Source organism: Sceloporus occidentalis, unplaced genomic scaffold, assembly GCF_023333645.1.
Source record: "Sceloporus occidentalis isolate IW3139 unplaced genomic scaffold, rSceOcc1.0.p SCAF_151, whole genome shotgun sequence".
In the NCBI taxonomy this organism is placed as follows: Eukaryota; Metazoa; Chordata; class Lepidosauria; order Squamata; family Phrynosomatidae; genus Sceloporus; species Sceloporus occidentalis.
Window position 1 is genome coordinate 496,936 of NW_028317131.1, and position 17,493 is coordinate 514,428.

Here is a 17,493-nt window from a genome sequence, read left to right on the forward strand (position 1 = left end):
GGGACCCCTCACCATATCACACAGAATCTGTAAATCAATGTGCCGGAGCAAAAAAACAATAATCATAGTTATCTTCTCTCTGCGTCGGGAGTCTTTGTTTCGTTTCCAAAATCAATGTACTTTTTATGATTTTAGGAAGTTGTTAGAGGTTGAAATAAACCTTATGTGTACGTGATGGGGGGACAAACCTTAAAGGAACACTTTAGACCCGTGAAATGCGTCCCCTTCTGTCCGTGTTTCCCGTCGGTTTTGACTGCTGGAAAGACTTCCCACTGAAACCAAAGAGAGCTCTTTCTGCCCATCGGGGGTCTTCTTGGACCCTTTGGGTCAGCCAAACAGGTAAAATGCATAGAGGGAATTCCGATGAGTCTCTCAATGCATTTATATGGAAAGAAATGTCAGTTTTAAGGCTGCACATGCATATTATATTTTATATTGCTAGAATTCTTATTCCCTGGATCTGCTTCAGTGTTATTTATTTCTATCTATACAAGAATCCTGGAGAACACACGACACCGGGATGCATTATGGAAAGAAGGCCAGTGGAGGCAGTGTGATGCTTTGGGCAATGTTCTGCTGGGAAACCTTGGGTCCTGCCATTTACATGGATGTTATTTCGACACATACCATCTACCTAAACATTGTTGCAGATCATGTGCACCCTTTCATGGACACGGTATTCCCGGATTGCATTGACACAACGAGTTCAAGGTGTTGACTCCCATCAGCCTACTGCAGGACGGGGAATCAATAAAGGTCGTGCCCTTAAACAAAAACAGGTTATCAGCCTGGCATGGCCCTCTGGGTGCTAGTATCGTTAACGAGATCTTAGATTAGCGAGAGATGACACATAAACGGTGCTGCTGGCCCATAAAAGAACAAAAATCTAAAAATGTCTTTAACCCCTTCGTGACAAAGGCTGATTTTACTTTTTGTACCCTTCGTGACAATGGCCTTTTTAACATTTCTGCGCTGCTTGTGTTTAGCTGTAATTTTCTTCTTTCCCGTTTACTGAACCCACACACATTAGATATTGTTTTTTTCAGGACAAGAAGGGCTTTCTTTAGATGACATTGTTTTGATTGTATCATATTATTTACTACTAAAAAAAGTATAAAATATGGTGAAAAATTTAGAAAAAAATGACTGTTTCTAACTTTTAGTTGAAAAATCTTTTACTCATCTATAAAAGGTAATGAAAAAACCTGCTAAATAGATTCTACTATTTGTCCTGAGTTTAGAAATACCCAATGTTTTTTTGCTTTTTTCTACACATTATGGGGCAATAAGTACAGGTAGCGTTTTGCTATTTCAAAGCCATTTTTTCCAAATCTGGTAATTCTTCCCCCCATGTGCCATTTCGGGTATCTTTGAAGCCGGCCAATGCAATTTACCCCATCGAATCATATATTTTTGAAAACTAGACAGCCCAGGGTATTCCAAATGCTAGTATTTTAACTATTTCCATGCACCATATCTACCACCAGTTTTTGTCAAACTTTGTGGTAGTAATTTTTTTGCATTTGTTTTGTCACACACATTTTACTTCAGGTATGAATTAAAAGGTTCTCGTTTATGTCACTATCACAAAACACCCCAATATGTGTTCAGCAACATCTCCTGAGTACAGCGATACCTCACATGAATGATTTTGCCTGGCTGTTTGGGGGCAAAAGGGCCACATTTGGGGCATGCGCATTTTTCAATGTTGAACTTTGGCATTTGGGGATCCACTGCCCATGCCCTATTTGGTACATCTTTGAGCTGGGCCATTTCAGTGTGCCCAACAAAACCATATATTTTTCAAAACTAGACACCACAGGGTATTTTAAATGCTGGTATTTTAACTCTTTGCATGCACACATTTTACCACCAGCATGTTTTCAAAGTTTGCAGTAGTATTTTTGTGTGTGTATTTTTCCCACACACACCTACTTTATGTATGAATTTACAGCTCCTGGTATATGCCGCTGTCACACGACACCCCAATATGTGTTCAGCAACATCTCCTGAGTGCAGTGATATCCCACATGCATGGGTGTGTCATTTTTGTGGGAACTAAAAGGCCACATTTGGTACGTGTGCATTTTTCTAATTGGAAATTAGGTGTGTGGCCATCCTTCCCCAGGTGTTAATTGGGACGTTGTTGAACCTGGCCAATTCAATTTACCCCATCAAATCATACCTTTTTTAAAAGTAGACACCCCACGGGCATTTAATATGCCAGTATTTTAACTCTTTCCATGCGAGAATTGTTTTAAGCTAATATGCTAATTTTAGGACTTGCTCCCAAAAATTTATTTTTTATATATATATATATATTTTTTTTGTCTTTTTTAAAAAAAATTTGTAACTTTTTTTTCAACTTGGAGGTTCCCCTGATAGTGACATCAGTGGGAAATGATTTTTACATTTTACTAGTTTTTTACTATTTTTTTTCTAATTATTATTAATTTTATTTTATTTTTTAATGTATTTTTACTAATCACACTGTGATTAGAAAGCTGGGTTCCATTGACTTGCATGGTGAATGCAGTACCTGTATTCAACCTGCAAGTGGAGCCAAAGTTCTCTAGATGGTCTGGACCATCTAGCGAACTTTTAAAATTTGTTGGTTCCTGTTACAGGGCAGCGGCCATCTTGCTTGATGGCGAAGATCATCGGCAGCTGCGGCTGTGACCGCTCTCCGGAGCGGTCACAGCCCATCGAAAGGTAAGTGTTTGGTGTCGCTGGATGCCTCCTGATCGAGGCATTCCAGCGACACCATTTACGTTTAGAAGGCGATCGTCGATCGCCTCCTAAACGCTTTTAAAACGGGCGTCCGCCGCCATACAAAGTATGGCGGATGTTGACGCCCCGTGGAGGGGCCAGAGATGGCCCCTTCGTTCCGATCGCGGCGTTGCTGAATGCCTCGAGGTCGAGGCATTCAGCAACGTTTTTTGGGTGCAGAAAGCGAAAACAGATCGCTTTCTGCACCCGTTTAAAGACGTGGCCGTCCTGGCACGTCAATTGTCGTAAAGCACATGCTTTTCCGTGTCGTGCCAGGACCGGCAATTGTCGTTAAGGGGTTAATATCAGTAATTGGAATTTTTATTTGTGTACCATGAGATACATAAAAGGCGAAATCACAATGGAACGTTGGCAAAGACATACATTTTTGGGTGATAATGTATATTTCAAGAAGAGCAGAATATTTATTGTCTTCTTGCAAAATGACCTGTGACGGATCGTCCTGTGGCCCAGACTGGACACATCCGCCCGTCAGCTCCTTCCCTCTCCCAGTAAGCGGACGCGCTGTGGCTGTCCGAAGAAAGCAGTCACAGACCAGCACTTCCCTCAATCATGAGACAGGACTTCATGATTTGAGGTTAAAAACAGAACTCTCTTTATTATAAACACACAGAACTTATATACAATCTCCATTCACTGTGCACCGAACTCAACCCCCAATCCTATCAGCCACATCCCATCAGAAATCCCATCAACCACATCCCCTCACAAATCCCATTAGTATACAGGAGATGTATCAGGTGAGGGGATTAAGGGATACAATGGGTTTCCCCCACCTGTGTTATCCCCCCTGTAGTGCTGGTGCCGTCTGGGCAGACAGGGCTGTGCTGGCTGATTAAGAGCCCCAGCCAGATTATAGGATCGTCTCTTTGAAGGCTGGAGCCGCAGCCACATTCAAACAGGGTACACATAAATATAATAATAATAATAACAGTGAAGATCAGACATGGTTCTTCACATTACTCCCCTCTTGTGCAAACGTCCGACAGACACAGCCAGATCCCTAACGGATCGGCTTGGGGATGACCGGGCCTCTACTGTCTCTAGTCCTGCGGGGTAGGGAGAGCGGGCGTGCGGCCTCTGGGGCACCCTGGCAGCCCCATGTCAGTCACCCAGGCTCCTAGGCCTGGCCCGTAGTCAAAGGGTAAGAGGCCAGCCCAGAAGCCTCTCCAGTGGGCCGCCCTCTTTAGTCTCCTCTGCAGGCATGGGAGACCTTTCTCCAGGGCTTCCTTTCCCCTCTGGGCCCTCAGCCCAGACTCGGCTCCCTCCCAACCTGATGGAACCCTCCCATGGTTACCCTGACTACGGGCTTGTCCCGAGTCAGCTCCACATTCCCCCACCCAAACAACAAGAGCCCACTCCAAAGCAGCAGCAGTTTCACTTACCCCTACCTGGCTCTCCGAGCTGGGGCTCGTTTTGCCCACTGGACCATGCCGCTGGGGAGGAGTGCCGGTTGCCCTTCCTCCCATAATTGGTGACAGCCGCTGGGGAGGGTCGCCGCCTGCGCCCCCTCCCGGATGCTCGTGCTGGGGAGAGCCAGATAATGGGGGTGCAAGCAGTGCAGGGCAGAGGTCAGCGACTCTCTGCCTGGTTGCCAGTGCTTCTGCTGGTGCAGGAAACGGTGCTGGGCAGAGAACAGCAGCACTCTGCCCTGTTGCCGGCGCTTCAGCCGGAGCGAGGATTGCTGGTGCAGGACAGAGGTCAGCGACTCTCTCTCCGGGTGCCAGCACTTCTGGTTGGTCCTCGTTAGCCGGCGGGAACACTGTGCTGGGGGATTATGTCAGATATTTTATCACAGAAAACATGTATTTCTATATTCTGTGATTTTACACAAAATGGAGTTAGAGCCATTTTATTTTATTTAATCATATAGTGATTATTTCTTTTTGTCCTTGTTCTCTCTATAATTGAGTACAAAGGAGTATTCATGTATAATGATGTTTCAGTGTATATATGATACAATTAATGTTATCTTCCATGAGAAAGTTAAGGAGTAGACACTGCATATCTTTAGAAATGTAACTTGGAATGGGGGATACATGGGAAGACTACCAAGACCTGAGTTACTATCTAGGAAGTAACATTTGGCGATTAGGATGACCAAGGATAAATTCCAAACATATATGTAATGGTTTTAAGTTAATTCTTAGACAAGAGCGTCTCTCACAGGTAAATTAAGAAATTACAACGGTGTAAATATGAGTAGAAATTCTAATTATAATGGGTAAAACCCACCGTTATGATTGGAGAATTCCAATCAAAAGGTGGAGGCTATGATAATAAGCCCTGTCTTTAAAAGCTTATGTCTTTAATAAAAAAAAAAAGAGAAAAAGATCGCACCCTGAAATGGACAGACCCTGACGGACTTATTCACCAAATTTACCCCAGAGAATTGGAATCTTAAGATCCCGGCACCGTATTTCACTCTTAGAGTTACTTTGAGTTCTAACCTATATAACTTGGAGAAAGTGATATTCTTTCCTACTTAATTTCTTGCCACTGAACCTGGATTAATTTCTACAAGGACCAGTTGGACAACAGCAACAAGTGGTGGTAAATATAATTGTTTTATTATTCTGAATAGAGATGAATTTTGTCTTCTTCGTATAGAATTCCCTGTTTCCGGGAAATAGTATATTGCATTATTGTATATGACGGCTTGTGAGACTGCAGCTTATAACCCGTGATAATAACAATAATGAAAAGGTATTTTTACCTATAGACGAAGTTTGACATTACTTGCATCTATTAGGAACTTCACTAATACTCTTAGACACAAACAAATTATTTTTCATTTGTCATATTAGTTAAACTAATATAAGAGAAATAGTGATATCTTTATTACTGCCCTGATTATTATCAATTTTTGGTTGCTGAGTGGACTGGAAATTAATTGTGTGTTAGACTCATAAAATAACAATTCATATTGATAACTATCGATAATATACTGTATTTGAATTGATTCATTTTTGACATGTTTTAAGAATTTTGTGTTTTATATTATGCACTGTGTGACTCATATATATATTTTATAAATTGTATTTACAATAAATAATATTTTTATTGACTATCGTGGCGATATCTATCTAATTTGAATTATAATTTTCGGCGATCTGAAAGAATTTAGGATCGGAGATAAAATATAGGGTATCTCCTTAAATTAATATTGTGGATGTGGTATTACAATATTTGGTAGCGTCGTTATTTTGTGTGTGTGACAAAATATTGGTTTTGCCTATTTTGTCTCATTAATATCCCTAACAATGAGCAGAGGCCAGCAGCACTCTGCCCCGTGGCCGGCTCTTCTGCCGGTCTGGCATTTTGCGGTGCCGGGCAGAGGATCGCGTCGCAGTGCAGGCAGGGACCTTTCACTGTGGGGCGGGCAGAGGCCAGCGGCACTCTGCCCCGCTGCCGGCGCTTCAGCCGGAGTAGGAGGGGCGCATGGTGCTGTGCAGAGAACAGCGTCCCTCTGCCCTGTTGTCGGCGCTTCTGCCGCCTCTAGTGGAAACCCATAGACCGCTGCCTCAAACTCCGGCGACTGCATGCGGTCCATAATCGCCCGGAATACTTCCTCCCAAAAGTGATTGCCAACTTTCACCTCTTCGGGCTCTGGCTGCAATACCAGGGGCAGAGTGGCTGAACCTTCAAGTCCGGAGGCTTGCCAATTACAGTGAGCGGCCTCCAAAGCTCGCTCTGTAACATCTGTCGGCTCACACTGCAGGGCGTAGCTCCCCTCGAACAGCACCAAGTATTCTGCCTCGAGGCACTATTCTCTGTCTACTAGTCTCTCAAGGTCTTGGCTGAGTTCACTTGTTGCAGTGGGCGGCAGGGCTCTCCGGCGCTTGTCACTAATGTCCCACCATCGGTCCATGTTGCCATTGCCAAAGACACCCCTTTCCTCGAATGCCTCCCACAACAGGCCAGGCCTGCCAACATCCATCCCTTCCGGAGAATGGGGCTTTCTGGATTTTCGCTGCGGGCCTCGGGCTTCCCAGTATATGGCTCGGTACTCCTCTTCGAGCCCAATCTCCTGTTGGACCAGCCTCTCTAGCTCTGCAACCTCACCTGGAGACGCAGGTCCCCCGAACAAGTAGAGCCTCCCATTCACCTGGTCCCTGATTCGTTGTTCTAGGGTGGGCAGATGTGTACCTTGGTGGGCGCTCCACTTTTCCAGGGCCGCTCTCTATCTTACGAGCCGGGCTTGGGTCCGTCTATCAAACTCCCATACTGGAGTCTCCGATTCGAGGGTCTCAACTCCCCTCCAAGTCACCCCGCATCCCGGTGACTGTTCAATACACTCCATCTGTGGATCAGTTTGGCTCTTCCTCGCCAGGGTATAACTTTGTTCTGCCAGGGCCAGCCTTACGGGTGTGCGGCCGCACAGGGTTTAAATTAAAACATCGGGGTTTGTTTTTTTTACTTTATTTAACATTCTCCATGTTAAATAAAGTTTTTGTTAACTTTATTTAACATGGAGGATGTTAAATAAAGTAAAAAAAAAACCCCGATGTTTTAATTTAAGCCCTGTGCGGCCGCAGACCCCTAAGGCCGGCCCTGGTGGGGGCTTCCCGGCCCCTTAGAGTGGCGGACCCGGTCGCAGTTGCGGCGGGCTTAAGGGGCCCTGCTTTAATGCGGCCGTAGAGGCCGCATAGGCCCAGTCCTGACGGGGCCTATTTTAAGGTAGGGGCCAGGAGCTGCAGCTCCATCAGCCCCTAAATCAATCCGGCCCTGCCGCGGTCCCGGTCGCAGTTGCTGCTTGCTCCAGCAACAAGGTAAGTAGGGTGAGGGAGGGGGGTGCAGTGAGAAGGGGCAGAGGAGGGTGAGAAATGGGGAGAGGGGTACATATTGAGAAGGGGGTACATAGTGAAAAGGGGGAACATAGAAGGGGCAGATAAGATGGGGAGAAGTGGTAGTGTGAATGCGTATGAGAATGAATGAATGAATAAATGTGTGGATGAATTGTGTGAATGCGTATGACAATAAATGAATTCATGTGTGGATGAATTGCTTGAATGATTTGTGAGACTGCATTAATGAATGTGTTAATGATTTGTGTGAATGAGTGAGTAAATGCAAAGATGGTACATGAAGGGTGGGCTTTAACAATAAATAAATAAATAAATAAAAATGGGCTGCTCTGGCTTAAATGCCCAGGCCTAATTTTTGTCCCAGTCCGGGCCTGATCATATTATATCATTGCAAGGATAACCCTTTGCAGGTCGGAGGAGGGAAGCACGAGGTACCTGGTGCAGGTTAACTATTCCCACAAATACGGCACGGGATGTAAGAAAAACCCTCCAATGTGTATAAAGTGGGAGCTTGGGCCTTAATTTTCACTGTTTACAGGATTTTCATGATGATTATTTCACTTTTTTAAGGACGAGAACTTCAGACTAAGAAAACGGGTTGGATAATGCTTTTTTTGCCACTTTTCTGCCACGGATCTCATCTTCTCTAAGAAGAAAAAGCACAAGCCATAGGTGTTGATAAATTAATTTAGTGACGCTAACAGCCATAAAGGTGACGGTGCCCCTTTAAAACCTGATAAACCTCACAGGAAAGACTTAACCTTAACATGATACATTATAAAAAAACAACTCAAGTATGTCAATAGACGAAGCTTAAGGATCATTTAATAAGAGTGCCAGAGTGGAAGAATGAGGGCTAATACGATAAAGAGTAGTAGATACCCGGAATAGACTTCCAGCTGCATACACGATATAGGAATTCAATATAGCTTGAGAAGTGCATAAAGCTATCATAAGGAATTAATGTTCACTTTTAATAAAAGGTGATAAAAAACAGATTAGATGGGCCAATTAGTTATTTTTTTGCTGTCACATCTTTATTTTACAAAAGCATAAATATGTATCGCCGGTAATATTTACAGTAACTTTTCACCCCTAAAAAAATTTTGTACACAAGAAAATGCACAGCAATTTATTTAAATTAAATCCTGTTACATTTAGGAGGAAAAAAAATCATTTTTAAAAAATATATAAAATCATTGCGTTATTTCCGAGTAACCAGTCTGTTAACTAATGCCGGTTCTGGGGCCGTCCTGTTTTTACCAACACGCTTTGGCTGGTGGGTACGTAATACGGGAGAGAATCCACGGGCTCTTCATGCCACCTCCTTTAACGTTTCTGCTGCGGCCTGGACGGTAAAAGCCGCTATGGAAATTTGTCTCTTCACCTCGTCCCAGGCGCTCAGTTCATCTTGTTTGTTTTCGATATCAAATAAAGCATCGTAAATCCCGGGAAAAGATTCTCCGGCGTATTTGTTATGACTGCTCGGCGCATAAATGATGTGTCTGTAAAAAAAAAAAAACAATACAAATTTAATAGTAAGACTAGAATTTCTTCCACAGTAAACAGAGGCCGTGTCCTCTCTCTTTAGGGCTGGCAGGAATTAGGAAGGGCTTAATGTTTGCCACCCAAACAACTTCTGGGTGCCAGTCTTCAATATATCTTGTTATGTTATATACTAATGTCTTGTCTATCCTATGTACAGCACTGCAGAATCTGGTGGCGCGCGCTATATAAAACAATATTTAATAATAATATATCGGTGTAATAAATGTTCACATTAATATGTTCTCCATAGCAATCCTTCCAAATGACATGTACCAATTTTTGTTAGTAAATACAATTGAGATTAATCGTCGGCCATATAATGCATCCATATATTATTTAAAAGTATCCCACAAAACCGCGAGCTTCTGCAGGTCCCATAAATTCACCCCGGGTCAGATTTAATCTCTATACAACACTGAACTCCAAGCAAAGGACCAAACGCACCCTCAACAGCAGAAGTCTTCTAGTTTCAGGAACGGTCAATCAGAAGATAGAGAGACCTCCTCAGGCCAGATTCCTTCTGATGACTTCTGACCGACCTTGCCCTTTACTAGGCAGCCCATTGATTTTATTACTGCTTTTTTGTTTAGGTTTCACGTAAAAAAACTTGTGGCCCAATCTGCATTTACAAACTTCATGGTCGAGGCACAGGGTTGGTAGTTCTGACCTCTTGAATTTCTTACCTATAGAATTGTCTGTTTGGTAAGCCAAGAGGATCAATAAAGGCTCTTTCCAAAAACATGAGCTGGTCGTTGACGGATCGCACCGCAATAGGGCTGTAGCAACAGAAAAAGAATCGAAACAGATACAATTACTGGTTGGCATGGTTACGTTTGTCCATAGAAATTCTCATTATTGAAATATAATAATAATGTGAACCAAGCAGCCTCACCTATTGTAATAACAACAAAGCAGAATCAATATAGGTGGCAGCTATTAAGGGGCTAAGCTTTTCAGCCCTTAAGAAAAGAGTTTGGCAATCCTGATCCAGGGGTATACACAGGGCCCAGGTAGCCATTACTCCAGGACCCCGGCGTTCTGATGGGTTCATACCTCTCACCGGCCTTGGATATGCATTCATTCAGTATCACCAACACACCCTATCTAAAACCATATATCGGGACTGGCTACTGGCCACTTTGGGCTGTTGGGCTGGTGACTATTTTTCTATTGCAGCGGTGGGTCAATGCAAAACCAGATGATGGACCATATTCTGGCAAAACTACACCTTGCGTTTGGAACAACAATGTTGTCATTTTAGAAGAGAAAGCTTACTTGGATGGGTCCAGTAGTTGCAGCCGTGAGTTAAACGATTGAACCGTTTCTGTGAAATTTTGAATTGCCGAAAACAGATGATCTGAAAGTGGAACAAAAACTGGTAAAATGGGCCAACGGAATCATAGGGGCGCGAGGTAACTAAGGGGGTGGGTAACAATGCCGATCATAACCCCTTAATGACAAAGCCTGTACATGTACGGGCTCAAAATGCATGGTTTTCAATGGGTTAAGGCCCATTGTCCTTAAGGGGTTAAAAAACATTCTAATGCATGTCGGAGCCAATTGTAAATATTTACATATTTTTGCTTATGAAGTGCAGGCAGAACGCTAACAACCAACAAATTGTCTATGTCGTCCTTAATATGTATTTGTGTGCCCTCAAAAAATATTCATAATTAATGTCCAGAAATGTTAAATGCTGGGCCATTTGTTACGTACCAAAGGATATGCCATACGCCAGCATTTTGTCTTCGTGTTTCCTCGCTATGTCCTGAATAATGGTTCCGTAATTCTTTAGCTGGTCTGCATAGTCCTGACCGTTCAGGGGAAGAACCACGGAATCGGCCAGTTCGAATACAAGGCCTCCGCGAACCTGCGCCACTGCTAGGTGGTTTTTATACAGAGGGTCGTAGAATTTATCGACAATCTCCGACGTTTCATAAACGCTGTGATAAACCGGGTATCCGCCGTATCTTCCTTCTTTCTAAAACAACAAGAAAACTCATATGCCCCAAAAACTCTAGCCCCAAAGTACTAAATATTATTAAAATTTTTCGGTAAAAAAGGGAAAATGCACATTCGTGTCTGTATTACTTGGATTTTGGATATTGGAGTAGACGTCTTTTTTTCTCCTTCCCAGAATGCTCCCACTGGAAGTGCCATTAAAAAATATTGTTCTCGTTGAGCATTAACCCCAGTGCTGGACACAATATTGTAGGTCGGCATTGATCTGGTTTTATCTCATTTTGCTTCCGATAAACGTTCTTTGCATTCCCTGCTCAACCACCACACTGAGCTGATGCTTTACGGCAATGCTAATGAAGTCAGTTCCTTCACAGACTTTCAGTAGTCAGAGTGTCTGGCTGGGAGATTAAGACTGAGCCAACCGATTGTCTACCACATGCAGTATGATAAGGAGACAGGGGGTTTGTCTAGTAGATTAGCCCATGATAACACATCCAAATGATTAATACAGGTTGAGTATCCCTTATCCAAAATGATCCTTTATCTGAAATACTTCAGGTCCCAAGCATTTAGGATGAGGGATACTCAACCTCTATACAGATGTCTGAAAACATGATATTATGCAAAAATTCAAAAAATATGCGGAAAAAAACAAAGAATACATTATTTTGAAGGCTTGTTTATAATCTAATTCCAGTAATTAAAAATGTGGTTGGAGTTTCCCTTTAGTACATTACCCCCCCATGACAGCACTGGCATACATGTGCATATAGCTCTTGCCCCTACGTGTGGCAATAAACAGACTGCCCGTTGCATGCAAAATGGACTCAAATGTGCCAAACACAGAACACTGGACACTGGGCTATCCCTTTAATTAAAGCCGTAGGGCTTTGGATGTGAACTGATGACAGACATTAAATAGGACTCCATTCCAGATGGTCTAGTGTCAGTGACAATGTCTCTTCCTTATTGTTCCTGGAGCATCTCTGTAGTAGTGAACGAGGATGCCAAGTATGATGTCATAACTAGTGACATAATTTAGCATTATGCAGAGCCTAGGGGACATTTGATCGTTAAATAGATGATTAATACTGTGTATTTTGTTAAGGGTGCCCGAAGCAAGTGACAGATTAGTTGTTGTCTTGCGAAGGGGGCTTCTTACGCAATAAATCACCAGTAGGGCTGCAAGGCTGTATTTTCGGTACTAAAATAATAAGCAGCGTTCGTGCAGAGAGATCAATCACATGACCAATACTTTATTTTGTTTCTCACTTCTGTTAAAGACCTCTGCCGTAAGCCATCTTGTCTCACGAGACAATTATAGTCTTTAAGTTATCAGCGTGATGTTTTCTTTTCTCCAATAATAGCTATTAAACATGCCACTGGATAAACCATTCTATGACTCAGTGTAACTGATGCAAACGATCCGTTCTTCCCACTTACCAGGTGCTCAAGTAAACACGTACCCTATTTTTAGTATAACGTGCTCTTCCAGACGCAATGCCAAGTCGCTGAAAGAACACTTCAAAATCGTTGCCAGAGCCCAACTTATTTATTCTTGTAACGAGAGGGAAAAAGAATGAAATAAATAAGGATAATTATGAAAGTTGAAATAATTACGAAATGTAACATTACACAGTTACAAAGTTACTTAGTTCCACTGTCGTGTTCCGTGTTTCTGAAATATTGCCCATTATACCAATTCCCATTAAACCCATTGCCAGTTATATTTAAAATGGCTTTAGATTTCATTAAAGACATTAATGAGATGAATGCTGTTAAATATGCTCCTTGTTCCACATATATCATTGCGCAATGTCCAGACCACTCCCAGAAATAATATAATTATGTTAAATTAACATTTTTTAACAGAATATGATGACAGGTTTGCCGAATGTTCTCATTTGTTCATTTGGAACATCATCTCTCAAACAACATCCATGTGACATCATATTTGAGTAAAAATGGAGCTCGTCTACTCTTAAAGACATCATCTGCAGTGCATTCCTCAACTTTACTGCCCTCACTGTGGGTAATATTTTCTTAAGAAAACATTCACATTATTTGGGGTGGAACATTGATGGTTTCTATGGATTGTTTTTAGTATTTTGTATACTGTTTTGTTATATTATCCTATAACAACTTCTCTTGCACAACCATCAGACTTATAGAACTCTTCCTTAAAGGAGAAGAAATGTTAGAAGAAGAGGCCATAATCAAAGACTAAAAGGTCAGAGGGTTTGATGTAATGTAAGGAAGTTTTACTTCTCTGAGAGAATGGTAGATAAGGGGAACAGCCTCCCATTGGAAGTGGTAGAGGTTAATACAGTGAGTGAATTTAAGCATGCATGGGATAGACATAAAGCTCTATGACATGGCCAAGGTCTGAATAAGGTTTGACTCTTTACAGACTAGATGGGCCACTATGTGGTTTTTTAAGTGTGTGACATTATTTCCTAACCAGGATAGACCTTAAACCTGTAGAATCATAGATGTGTAGGAAATCAGGACAATTTTCCATATGTTGTCCACAGTGGAACGATATATCATTACAATCTATTGACCATGAAGCCCACGTAAGATTAAAATAACCTATATCTTCTTACGTCTGGCCCCAGCAGTGGTCAAAGAGTTAAAACCAGTTAATCACCATATTATCAACAATAAAAAATGTATATTTTATTTTTAATCTACAGATTTTAAGTACCAGTGTGATTATTTTCTTCCACCTTGATTTTGACCCCTGGAATAGGTTTTATCGGTTGACTCGGGAGAAGTAGATGACATATGGAGCGAACACCCAGGCGTAGAGTCTGTGCCAAACCATGACTCGGGATTTGCTGTGATCTGTTACCTTGGCAAGTCTTTATATTCTGTCCAGTTGTCTTTTTGATGCCAGCTTTCGTAGAGAGATTTACCTTCAAAACCTTCATCGGGGCTTTTAATCTACAGAAAAAAAGCAAATATTTAGCCCAAAATTGTTGATAAAAAGATGTAGCAGAATATATTTAACATTACCACTAAGAAAAGCTATAATGAGCTTTCAATAACAAATAATTGTAATTTATATGTACATAAAGCATACGGATGGACAGTAACCTATAGTTACAATTCAGATGCTTCATTTCCAGGGAGTCTGGAATAGTTATTCTGCATTCTCTAACGCTTAGCTAAACATCTGATTGAAGAATAAAATATTTATAGACTGAAAGGTCTGTTTATAGGACCCTGCAAGCGCTGTAAGTTATTAGAGGTGCTAGCGGCTGTCCCTAGCGCGGTGCGGTGCTCCCCATTGGCGCTGCTGCTTGTAGCCCACGGGGTCCTGTGATGCTGGGTTTAAGTGACTTTGCAGGGTCACAGAATGGGAGTTCACGAGACCCCCTGCTATGGGGGTATAACAGGGAAAGCCACAAGCAGTAGCCTAAGACATCACCAGACCCTCAGGGCTGCCTAAGGAAACACTATCACATGGGGGGGGGCTCGAGGAGCTGAAGCCCAGACTGGTAGGAGCTCCGAGTTCTTCCTCTCAGGGGCCCGAGTCGACCCGGCCCTGGAGGTGCTCTTCTACCAACTCGGCTAAATAAAATATACTTTTGTAACTATATGTGGCATTAGAAACTTCATCACCTAGTACTATGAAATACTTAAACCTTACCAGAGATGCCGTATTGATGATGTAACATTTTGCCTTCTTTATACTTTTGGGACCAAAAATGGCCGCATACTGTAAGTTGTAATAAACATTCTCTTCTATTTCCAACTGTTTAGTGCCAGAGGAAAAGGGGGAATGGATTATGCGTCAACCCCAAAAGCACTTAACCACATAAAACCAAAATAACACCTTCCAGTTCCTCAGTATAGTGTCAGAACGATAAGGTAAAGGACAAAGAGTGCGCTGAGATCTGTATAGTACAACACAAGAAAGAGAATGCAAAGCGTGTACTCTACAGTAAGATCCAGCAAATAAAAAACAATAAAACACAGGTAAAGTGTGAGTATTTTAGGTATGTCCATTGCTGCGCTGCTGAGGGTTGACTGTGCCGACAGTATATGGCATCGTAAGCTGGAGAGTCACTTGTGAGGTCATACTACCTTTCAGAGATCGCAGCTCATAACATTCTATAAACCTTAAAGGGAAACTGTATCTTTACAGCTTTCTGCATAAATACATGTTCTTATTAAACATGTAATTTTCTTTTAAATCGGTAAATTAAGTTTAGACGTAGGGGACCTTTACATCGGGGAGGTTGTGGCCGATGGTGGTAGAACTGGCATATCAATTTATTTTTTTCTGATTCTTCTATCCGGATTTCAGACCCGAATCCTGCCGAGCGATCGTATCTCATGAAAGTGATTACCTCTTTTGTCAGGCGATAGACCAGCTGGTACATTAAAGGGGTACAGTCCACTCTCAATGTATAGTTCCCTAAAGAGAACGGAGATAATAACTCAATCACTCCGCGCCATTCACGGTAAAATCCTTCAAATAAATTAAAGCGCACAGGCTTGTGTCGACATAATTTAATTATTCATAAAGAGCAATTCTGCTGCAAAGTGGCAACGGGGGTGCAATCACCATAGCAACCCACTCTCCCAGCTTTCCTGAAACACCACAAGCCCTCCGCTAGCCACCATCATAAAACAGGGCCCCTTGCAAGATAAAGGGATTCAACCTCATTTGCGGAATTTTGGCAGATCTTATTATGCATGTTTTTCTGTAATATATATATATATATTGCTTTTCCTCCTGATCTCCTCCCCCTCCAGCCTCCAACAGCCATTCCCCCTCCCCCTCCAGCCTCCAACAGCCATTACCCCTCCCCCTCTGGCCTCTTCAGCCATAACTCCTCCCCCTTTGGCCTTCCACAGCTATAACCCCTCCCCCTCTGATCTGCCATAGCTCCTCCTTTTTTTTTTACAATAAAAGTTTCCTTTCTCTTTTTCCATATTTCTCTTGTAGCTTTCCTGAAACACCACAAACACTCTGCTAGCAGCTATCTATCCACCACAAACACTATATATATTTATTAGTGCTATCACTTTAAAGTAACTTTTTGTTTCAAAATGAAGGTTTCCACATAAATTTGCCATCGGTATATTTGCTGTGTTATCTAATAGATAAACTCAACAACTCCTCTCTGCCTTGTGGCGAATAATCGAATATCTCAGTCTCAATCACCCAGCAGGACCCTGTGACTAATGAAAGTATATGGGTAGAAGACTTCATTAGACAAGCAAGACTTCTTATTATTGGCATAAAGAATCAACTCAGTGTAGTGCTTTTGAAGGCAACGTCAGTGGGACTCTCTCTTCAACAATCATCTTGATTGCAAAATAAATACAAGGACCAAGCTGAATGTGTTATTAATTATTGATTTATATAGCGCCACCATATTCTGCAGCACCGTACAATTGAAGAGCAGTGTGGCATTATCTGCCCTGCTTACCTTCTACGGAAGAATCTGCATTGATATAAGCCACGGCACGTTCCTGGAGTATTTTAACGTTTTCCTGCACAAATAAAGGCATCATTAAATAAATTATGGGCACTCGTATTCTATTATGGATTGTTAAAGGAATACGGGCATGCTGAGGTGGGTACAGTGGATGCCCCCACACCATGACACTGGTTAAATATTAAGATCAAACTGTCTTCTGAGGATAAGCAACGGGATAAAATGTAAGATCTCTGGTCATTCAGCACTGCTCCATGGTAGACAATTTTCGTAGTACAAAAAAATTATAATAATAAAAGGTAAAAAAAAAAACTATAGAAAATTAAGATTTTTTTTAATGTTAGAAAAGAGCTCATAATACTTTGCACCCCCAGCTGTAGAATTTTATCCTGTGGTAAAAATACTAAGATAAATTACAAAAAAAAAGGGTTTTCTTTTCAATTTCCATTTTGTTTTTTTATTTTATATTTTATTTATATTTTGTCGCAATATTAGAAATGGAATTGTCACCCATTGTCACCCATAGCGTCTCTAAACATTTTTTAAATCATAATAAAGATCCAAAGTTACTAAAATTTACTGCTATAAAAAAAATATCCATACCCTGGAGAGGAGGGGATATTGTGAAGATTTTAGGAAAGACTGAATTGTATTGGATATATTGTTTAAAAACCCTAACCCCTGAAGGGTTAAATATAGATTTTGATATGCACGTCTTTCTGTAATGTTCCAATTATGCTTGTTTTATTAAAAAAAAAAATAAATAAAAAAAATTGTGATAAGCCACACCCCCTGTTGATGACGTCATTTGGCGCCATTTTAGACATTTCAAACTGCATAAAAACATTCAATGTATCAGGAGCTTTTCTATACACTCTGAGGAAGCCTGTGCTAGGCGAAACGAGTTTGTGTATTATTTTATATTAACC

General features: G+C 41.7%; 1 protein-coding gene across 3 annotated transcripts in view; it reads right to left on the reverse strand.

Annotated features, from left to right (window-relative positions):
• Positions 1-8,913: 8,913 nt before the first annotated feature.
• LOC149280612 (glutamate carboxypeptidase 2-like) overlaps positions 8,914-17,493 on the reverse strand; it is a 29,312-nt gene continuing 20,732 nt past the window's right edge. For 2 of the 3 annotated variants that reach the window (XM_089500293.1, XM_089500294.1), the window contains exons 12-19: positions 16,556-16,619; positions 15,467-15,534; positions 13,963-14,054; positions 12,575-12,665; positions 10,863-11,127; positions 10,422-10,503; positions 9,830-9,922; positions 8,914-9,103 (exon numbers count right to left, since the gene is read on the reverse strand). In XM_089500293.1, the coding sequence (XP_089356419.1) occupies positions 8,914-9,103; positions 9,830-9,922; positions 10,422-10,503; positions 10,863-11,127; positions 12,575-12,665; positions 13,963-14,054; positions 15,467-15,534; positions 16,556-16,619 (945 nt within the window). The remainder of the gene's footprint in view (positions 9,104-9,829; positions 9,923-10,421; positions 10,504-10,862; positions 11,128-12,574; positions 12,666-13,962; positions 14,055-15,466; positions 15,535-16,555; positions 16,620-17,493) is intronic. The other variant, XM_089500295.1, reaches the window with a different exon arrangement.